This window comes from Triticum dicoccoides, chromosome 5A (assembly GCF_002162155.2).
Source record: "Triticum dicoccoides isolate Atlit2015 ecotype Zavitan chromosome 5A, WEW_v2.0, whole genome shotgun sequence".
In the NCBI taxonomy this organism is placed as follows: Eukaryota; Viridiplantae; Streptophyta; class Magnoliopsida; order Poales; family Poaceae; genus Triticum; species Triticum dicoccoides.
In genome coordinates this window covers 115969645-115979214 of record NC_041388.1, presented here as the reverse complement: position 1 = coordinate 115979214, position 9570 = coordinate 115969645, and the positions used below count along the sequence as shown (strand labels likewise).

At 43.9% G+C, this 9570-nt stretch overlaps 1 protein-coding gene across 1 annotated transcript in view; it reads right to left on the bottom strand.

Moving 5' to 3' along the window:
* Positions 1-1893: 1893 nt before the first annotated feature.
* The window catches only part of LOC119299931, an 11567-nt gene continuing 3890 nt past the window's right edge, over positions 1894-9570 (bottom strand). Inside the window, exons 2-5 of the mRNA XM_037577040.1 lie at positions 3249-3313; positions 2919-2963; positions 2340-2437; positions 1894-2243 (exon numbers count right to left, since the gene is read on the bottom strand). Of these exons, the coding sequence (XP_037432937.1) occupies positions 2171-2243; positions 2340-2437; positions 2919-2963; positions 3249-3302 (270 nt within the window). The 5' untranslated portion in view covers positions 3303-3313 and the 3' untranslated portion in view covers positions 1894-2170. The remainder of the gene's footprint in view (positions 2244-2339; positions 2438-2918; positions 2964-3248; positions 3314-9570) is intronic.

The following is a 9570-nucleotide window of genomic DNA, read 5'->3' as shown; positions in this document are numbered from 1 at the left end:
TTTTTGCACCAAATTGGTGAGTGATGAGCATCATTTCTGCTTGCACCTTTCTTGAGCTTAAGTTGAGCGTGTACTGTTACCAGTTGAATATGATACTTAACTGAGCCTATTCCCTTCTGAGTACTGCACATTTTGTTGTTGGTTAAAATGGTTTACAATGACAGGCTCAAGTCTTTAACAAGAAATATTTCTGATCTAACAGATCAAGCTATTGAATGAGATCCAGTTGATGGATGAACATGTTTACTTGAATTGCCACGACGATGCCTCGAGTCCCATGCTTCAAATGGGTGCTGAATACCAGCTTACTTTAGAATGCAAATTTCTTCCGAAGTGTCTCGTTTGAAACGCAAATCGCGTCAAATTCAATGAACTGAAAGTTGAGAGTTGAGGCAATAGTGCAATATTTATAGCCTAGCCAATACCCTTTGCGTCGACACGCATGCGGAAAACAAGATAAGCTGAGGCATGACTGAGTTGGACAGAAAGAAGATTGCACAGGGAGATACCAGTTGTCTGACAATCTGAGCCTATTGGTAGAGCAGACCATGCTGATTTCACCAGTAACTTGCTGGTACAGGCACCAGAACATGGTAGGAAGGTATGATCTCTGGTGTGGTAGTGCTGTTGCCAAGCCAACTACCGAGTACAGCTGCTCAACAGTGCCTTAACTGTACTTGTCCATATTTGCTATAGAGGGAAAGATGCCAAGATCATATTTGCTGCAGTAGGCAGAAAGCTACTGGGCTGGCACTCCTCTTTCAACAGCAGCCATGATTCCAACTTTAGAAGACATTGCATTGCACTGGTCATGGAGCATTGACCTACTGAAACACCATAGCCACCGCCCACCAGTGAGTTCATCTGTATGCAGTCCAGGTCATAGGCTCATAGGAGCTGCTGCTGCCTTGTCATTGCGCTGGGCTAGACGACGCCCCCCAATTGTCGACAATCATGGTCGCCGTCGCCCTTTTCTCAACCGATGATTCCCGCGACAACCCGTGAGCTAGGGCTAGTGATCAGATGGACCTTACGGGTGATGAACCTGTGCCGGAAAGGAGCGGCTGGAGTTCGTCGGCATGGCGGAAGAAGAAGGCTGATGGATATCCATCCTTGAGGCCCATTGGTGATGTCTGGATGACAATCTTTTGTCAGGCATGGGTGTTTGCTTCCCCTTCATTTGACCTGCAGACAGTAAGTAGTGTTTCACACCCTGCAGTGCAGGGAATTCCAGAACTGGCCCCAGATCACTGAACTCATCATCCTCATCAGTTCCTTTCCTACACCCCTCTCATCTCTTTGACGCAACGCCATCCGTTTTGTCGCGCTTTTCCGGATTCCAGAGAGCAATGTGACAAAATACAACCCATAGAGTGGTAGCTGCTTCAGCTGAAAGCTGAGATATCATATCCATGCATGTTAGGTGCAGAGGGGCAGATGCATCATCCAGGATCTACAGATGTGACCATGAATAATTGGGATGCATTCTGTTACTCCAGTAAGTCAAGCCTCTTGGTAAGAGTGATTCTCTTGCTTTTTACTGAGAAAGACCGATGGTATCAGTAGAACTTGGTAAGAGTGCACTCTTCAGGCTCACCTAAAAACAGTTTCACGAGAGAATAAACTGAAGGCAACGGCAATCTTTGGTGTTATAATCTGGCATTTCATAGCCATGAGCTCTTTAGTTGTGCAGACTGTTTAATACTGCTGACAATCCAGTGAGATCCACAACAAGCCTTGGAAACTTCAAGTGATTTAATCGTCTAAAAAAACAGAGAAAAAAGACTGCAAGGAATATTTCCGGTTTTGCAAACTTGTGACCGATTCAGCTCCATGGAAATGGAACCAGTGAACATGTTGAAACTGCCTCAATACATCACGAGAAGAAGAAAATTCAAGCAACGCAGCCGTTTAAACACAGATTGGAGCACTTAAAATTGCTGAAGATTTACACCTTAACAAAACAGCTAACGCTTGGCATGCGTGGGTCAATTACATCCAGAAGCACAGTAAAATGCAACTGATGAAAAAACACTGCTTTATTAAGTCAACAACAAAGAAAAGCATTAGATGGTCCTTGTGTCGGAGGAGAAAAATAATTCAACAGCCATAGGATCAAGTCGCTGTTCAACTCGTACAGCATATTGCCAAAAGTCTACTTTCAACTTTCTTAACCTGAGAATTTACGTCCTGTCATCTTCTCGGATTCATATATTATGTGATTGATAAGGCCCCGTGCCGCACTGCATAGCAAGATATAATTTCATGATGTATGTTCCAACGAGAATAAAAAGGTAAGTCAGCCAAAAATTGAAGGTGCCCACGGAGCAGTAACTTACTCATCCTTCATTTTCTGTATCTTCTCTGGATCAGTTTCATGCATGTTTTTCTTGAACTGTTGCCTCACCATGGAAACAAGAAGTCCTGTGTTATGTTGCTGGGTCATAAAATACAACTCAGTCAAACATGCACCTTCATAAAGTTACACAAATATGCCATAACTCAAAGGTAAATAGGACTTATTAGTTCTAATTTGTGATGGCCTTTTATTCTACTGTAGATCTGGTTCTCCATCTTGTAAATGAAAAAACACAATTTGCATATTCCAGGTGCAACGTATTTTACGAACATCAGTATAAAGGGCCTGAAAATAATAAGCCCTCTTATACATGTTATGCTGCCAAAGAACGTTGATTCTTTGGAGCAGTTTTCATTGAAAAAAAAACAAGGTGAAGTAATTCAAAATCTATGTACAGATGCTTAAGTGACACATGAACTGATGATGGAGCGACCAGACTGTTTCTCCTGGAACACTCTCGGGTTAAAGATACTTGAGGAGAACAGAGCAAGCTGAGTGTGTGCTAAGAAATATTATGTACTTCAAGATAATAAGATAGTTCAAACGAAAGTATGCTTACCTGACTACCGATGAACTTAGCCCTCCTTAAGCATTCGCGGTATAACTACAGCATAACAAAAAGAGCTTATAAGTACCGATAACATTTTCTCCTCAAATGCCATCATCTATTTATTATTTTGTGTGACCAATTTTGATGATGATGAAGAACTAGGTGCACGAGAGTACTAGACATGATTTGCAAAAGCTGAAGCTAAAAGGGTAGACTTAACTGATAGAGCTACCCTGACTACAGAAATGAAATTTCAGAACTTACTACTCATTACCATCACCATGTACAGGTCATGATGGGGGTAATTTGTCTATTAGAAAGGTGTGATAGGATCCTTACTCTAAGCGCATTGTCGGCAAGTTCTGGAGGTAAAGCTTTCTGAAGTGAAGGCATTTTCCTTTACTCTGAAATGGTCAATCAACAAAGTCGGTTACTTAAACATGTAAATCTCAAACATTTATTATTCGCCTACAGCAATTAAGGAACAACAAGCCAGACAATGTTTTCATTACAAAAAGGTTTAAGGCACACACACCAGTACAACATACTACAACAGAAAAGAGTATTGATAAAAAATACCAATATGCACAGAAAAGCTATATATCAACAACTAAAAAGAAACAAAGGGAACAAAACCATATCCAAAAATGTGATACAACCTTACAATCACACCAAGGACCATGGTCCAAGCAGTAAGAGACTGCATGAAAGTACCAGCTTCCCAAAGCAAGGACCATCCAAACAGTAAACGGGCCTGAATTGCCCCTTCATTGACCAATATAGCACAACATCTATAAAATCATTTGGGCCTTGGGCTGCTACCCAAGAGGCAAAGAGCAAAACTACAAGGCCTTGTGAACACCCATTCAAGAAGATGCCTTTCTTTTACAAGCAATTTCTACTAAACTGTGGACACTGCAAATTCACCAGTAATTATGAACTACTGATCCAGTCATTTCATGGAGAATCAAAAAGAGAGGGTGGGTTATTTGGCGCTTCTTTGGTTATCAGGGAGGAGAACCCTCTCCCGCCATGGGGGAGATCTCCTCAACCAGGGGAAATCCCTGTCGTTATTTGGGCAACAAGTGGGAAGGGGGAAATTCCAGGCAGAAAGTTATCAGAAATATTGGGAAAATGATCAAAACAAAACATAATGTTTGGACAACTAATTGCAGTACACTGTTAAATTCTTCAGTATATCCAGAGGGAGAAGAAACATAAAGTCACACAAGCAAGACAGTGTCAGGAAAATAAAGGCATAATAAAAAAAGAAAGAGACCTAATTGGCGAGAACTTCTACTTGGCAAGAACTAATGCTGGGGAAAAACAGGAACTGGTATAACCTCTACTCTGTGAGAAAGCTGTGATCAAACTTCACATATTATTATGTATCCATGGTATGATGCAGACTACTCATGTTAAATCCTAAGGAACTGGGAGTACTAGGCTCAGTGGCTCCAGGGGCTAAGTTACAGGCGGACTGCAGTGCCCACACACACAAAGCAAGTGGCAATTGAATCATGTAAATGCATTAGAGTTTATATCATTGTGCTACATGTATAAATAACTCTAGGATAAAATCGGAATATATAGCAATTCGATGCACATAGATGAAGTAATTTGCTCTAGCTGTTTGAGGAAAGCAATTCAGTGCACATAGATGCAGCAATTGGCTCTAGCTGTTACAGGAATCAGTAAAATATGACAAGGGTTTGGATGCAACCAGTTTGTGCCATGATTAGCAATGGTTTTCTCAGAAGTTGACCCCCAAGATGCAGAGCTGCAGATCAATTGCCATCAAGAAAGAGGGTTTGGAAACTGAACCTACACATGTACAACAGATCTGTGGACAACTCGGTTGAACTAGAATGCGGAGCCATCAAAGCTTGCTAAATGGGCTGGCTGTTTGAGGAAAGCAATTCAGTGCACATAGATGCAGCAACTTGCTCTGACTGTTTCAGGAATCAGTAATATACGACAAGCAATGTTTTTATGGCGTAACACATTTTATGGCGACCGACCCCCTTCATAACATTATAACGCTTACAACCTAACTTTGGGTTTGTCTAGGTCTCAGTCGACTTAGACTTTGCGAAGTCTAAGTCGACTTAGACTTTGCGAAATCTAAGTCGACTGACGTCATCTCTAAACCAGTCGCACGTTAATTTCTGTTCGCTTGGCTGGAGTTCGCATTCCCTGTTGGCCTGCGTTGGCCTGTGTTGCCTCACCACATGGGCTGTTGTTGGGCTGTATTGTTTTTTTCCTTTTTTATTTATGCTTTTTACTGGATCGCTAGAACATTGTCCCATTAGGTGTATTGCTATACAGCACAATGTAGTTCGTATTTTTTTACACTAGCGTTGCTAATGCTCTGTTCCTTCTTTTCTTTTCATCTAGTTATTTTTTCCTTTAACTCCGCCTATGTTGTCTCAACATAGCCGGTCCCAAGCCCGGGTAAAGGAGGAGGGTTGTGATAGGCTTGGCGAGCCAACGTAAAAACTCAGCCACTCTTATGAAGATGAAACCCAAAAGATTTTCGTTGGGGCGTAACCCTCTCAGCGACGCGCTACATCGGAACCCGGGTGTGGTGGAAAATGGGCAAGGGCCGGGCCGTCACCCCCAAGGTGGCGCGCTGTATCTTGATCCGGATACGGTGGCAAGTGAGCGAGGATCGGGTCGTCGCATCCTTAGTGGCGCGCTACATCGGCGCCTGGATGTAGTGGAAAATGGGCAAGTGTCTTCGCATTTGACTCGACGAGTGCGAAGGGTAAGGAAGCTAGCCGAGCCTAGGAGGATTCGCTTAGGTAGCTGGAACGTAGGGTCTCTGACAGGGAAGCTTCGGGAGCTAGTTGATGCAGCGGTGAGGAGAGGTGTTGATATCCTTTGCGTCCAAGAAACCAAATGGAGAGGACAGAAGGCGAAGGAGGTGGAGAATACCGGCTTCAAGCTGTGGTACACAGGGACGGCTGCAAACAGAAATGGCGTAGGCATCTTGATCAACAAGAGCCTCAAGTATGGAGTGGTAGACGTCAAGAGACGTGGGGACCGGATTATCCTGGTCAAGCTGGTAGTTGAGGACTTGGTTCTCAATGTTATCAGCGCGTATGCCCCACAAGTAGGCCACAATGAGAACACCAAGAGGGAGTTCTGGGAAGGCCTGGAAGACATGGTTAGGAGTGTACCGATTGGTGAGAAGCTCTTCATAGGAGGAGACCTCAATGGCCACGTGGGTACATCTAACACAGGTTTTGAAGGGGCGCACGGGGGCTTTGGCTATGGCATCAGGAATCAAGAAGGAGAAGATGCCTTAAGCTTTGCTCTAGCCTACAACATGATTGTAGCTAACACCCTCTTTAGAAAGAGAGAATCACATCTGGTGACTTTCAGTAGTGGCCAACACTCTAGCCAGATTGATTTCATCCTCTCGAGAAGAGAAGATAGGCGTGCGTGCCTAGACTGTAAGGTGATACCTGGAGAGAGTGTTGTACCCCAGCATAAGCTGGTGGTTGCTGACTTCCGCTTTCGGATTCGTGTCCAGCGGGATAAGCGTGCCAAAGTCGCTAGAACGAAGTGGTGGAAACTCAAGGGGGAGGTAGCTCTAGCGTTCAAGGAGAGGGTCATTAAGGAGGGCCCTTGGGAGGAAGGAGGAGATGCGAACAATGTGTGGACGAAGATGGCGACTTGCATTCGTAAGGTGGCCTCGGAGGAGCTTGGAGTGTCCAGAGGAAGGAGAAGCGAAGATAAGGATACCTGGTGGTGGAATGATGATGTCCAGAAGGCGATTAAAGAGAAGAAAGATTGCTTCAAACGCCTATACCTGGATAGGAGTGCAGACAACATAGAGAAGTACAAGATGGCGAAGAAGGCCGCAAAGCGAGCTGTTGGTGAAGCAAGGGGTCGGGCATATGAGGACCTCTACCAACGGTTAGGCACGAAGGAAGGTGAAAGGGACATCTATAAGATGGCCAAGATCCGAGAGAGGAAGACGAGGGATATTGGCCAAGTCAAATGCATCAAGGACGGAGCAGGCCAACTCTTGGTGAAGGACGAGGAGATTAAGCATAGATGGCGGGAGTACTTCGACAAGCTGTTCAATGGGGAGAATGAGAGTTCTACCATTGAACTGGACGACTCCTTTGATGAGACCAGCATGCGTTTTGTGCGGCGAATCCAGGAGTTTGAGGTCAAGGAGGCTTTAAAAAGGATGAAAGGAGGCAAGGCGATGGGCCCTGATTGTATCCCCATTGAGGTGTGGAAAGGTCTCGGGGACATAGCGATAGTATGGCCAACCAAGCTTTTCAACCTCATTTTTCGGGCAAACAAGATGCCAGAAGAATGGAGACGGAGTATATTAGTACCAATCTTCAAGAACAAGGGGGATGTTCAGAGTTGTACTAATTACCGTGGAATTAAGCTGATGAGCCATACAATGAAGCTATGAGAGAGAGTCATTGAGCACCGCTTAAGAAGAATGACAAGCGTGACCAAAAATCAGTTTGGTTTCATGCCTGGGAGGTCGACCATGGAAGCCATTTTCTTGGTACGACAACTTATGGAGAGATATAGGGAGCAAAAGAAGGACTTGCATATGGTGTTCATTGACTTGGAGAAGGCCTATGATAAGATACCGCGGAATGTCATGTGGTGGGCCTTGGAGAAACACAAAGTCCCAGCAAAGTACATTACCCTCATCAAGGACATGTACGATAATGTTGTGACAAGTGTTCGAACAAGTGATGTCGACACTGATGACTTCCCGATTAAGATAGGACTACATCAGGGGTCAGCTTTGAGCCCTTATCTTTTTGCATTGGTGATGGATGAGGTCACAAGGGATATACAAGGAGATATCCCATGGTGTATGCTCTTTGCGGATGATGTGGTGCTAGTTGACGATAGTCGGACGGGGGTAAATAGGAAGTTAGAGTTATGCAGACAAACCTTGGAATCGAAAGGGTTTAGGCTTAGTAGAACTAAAACCGAGTACATGATGTGCGGTTTCAGTACTACTAGGTGTGAGGAGGAGGTTAGCCTTGATGGCCAGGTGGTACCTCAGAAGGACACCTTTCGGTATTTGGGGTCAATGCTGCAGGAGGATGGGGGTATTGATGAAGATGTGAACCATCAAATCAAAGCCGGATGGATGAAGTGGCGCCAAGCTTCTGGCATTCTCTGTGACAAGAGAGTGCCACAAAAGCTAAAAGGCAAGTTCTACAGGACAGCGGTTCGACCCGCAATGTTGTATGGCGCTGAGTGTTGGCCGACTAAAAGGCGACATGTTCAACAGTTAGGTGTGGCGGAGATGCGTATGTTGAGATGGATGTGTGGCCACACGAGGAAGGATCGAGTCCGGAATGATGATATACGAGATAGAGTTGGGGTAGCACCAATTGAAGAGAAGCTTGTCCAACATCGTCTGAGATGGTTTGGGCATATTCAGCGCAGGCCTCCAGAAGCTCCGGTGCATAGTGGACGGCTGAAGCATGCGGAGAATGTCAAGAGAGGGCGGGTAGACCGAATTTGACATGGGAGGAGTCTGTTAAGAGAGACCTGAAGGATTGGAGTATCACCAAAGAGCTAGCTATGGACAGGGGTGCGTGGAAGCTTGCTATCCATGTGTCAGAGCCATGAGTTGGTTGCGAGATCTTATGGGTTTCACCTCTAGCCTACCCCAACTTGTTTGGGACTAAAGGCTTTGTTGTTGTTGTTGTTGTTAGTTATTTTTTTCCTTTATTTATCATTTTTTAAAATATTATTTTTATTTTTAAATGATAAAGAAATCTTTAATGTAACAAAGAAAATAAATAGCAAAACAAACAAAATGAAAATAAGAAGACAGTTTAGTTGCCTGTGATCGACAGATAAGCAACTATATGCGTCCGACTAATGTGCACATGTCTATCATTTTTGTTCTCTTTTTTTGCGTGGTGTCTAGATTTCCGTTCTATGTCCTGGGTTTTCTAATTTTTCCTGTTGTTTGTTCAATGTTTTTATTATATTTCATTTTTAGTTGCATGTTCACCGAAAAAAGGAAGCACATTTTTGCATTCGTCGTTATACTTCAGAAAAAGTGTTTGTACATTTCAAAAATGTCCATCGTGTATTGATAAAATAGTTGTGTAATTATAAAAATATTGAAAAAGATTTAAAAATATTCACCATATATTTTTAAAATATAAAAATGTATTTTTAAAATATTCAATGTGTATTTGAAAAGATAATGAAGGTGTAGGGAGCAGCTAGTTGCTGGTACTTGTATCCCTTGTTGTGGGTCATGTTACACCATGTAGTTAGAGTTGAGATATGGCGTGCAATAGTTTTTTCATAAAAATTTGTCAGAACGCCACTAAGTTGCAGTCGTGTTGAAAGAATGCACTTGCAGCTAGGATGCACACTTGAAGTTGCATTCCTAGTGTCTGACATGCAATTGGCCCGCCCCCTCTCCCGATGCCCCCTCCGACAAAACAAAGTTCCAGTTGCAACCAATGTTGGGGGACATGCAGTTGTGGTCCGGTGCGACCCTTGCAGTTGCGGGGCTGTTGTCGGGCTTGCAACTGGCCCGCCCCCTCGACAGAACAAAAAAGTCCAGTTGCAGTCGGGTTACAAGACATGTAGTTGCACTCAAGTGCGACACCTGCAGTTGCATGCCTAGTGTCAGACA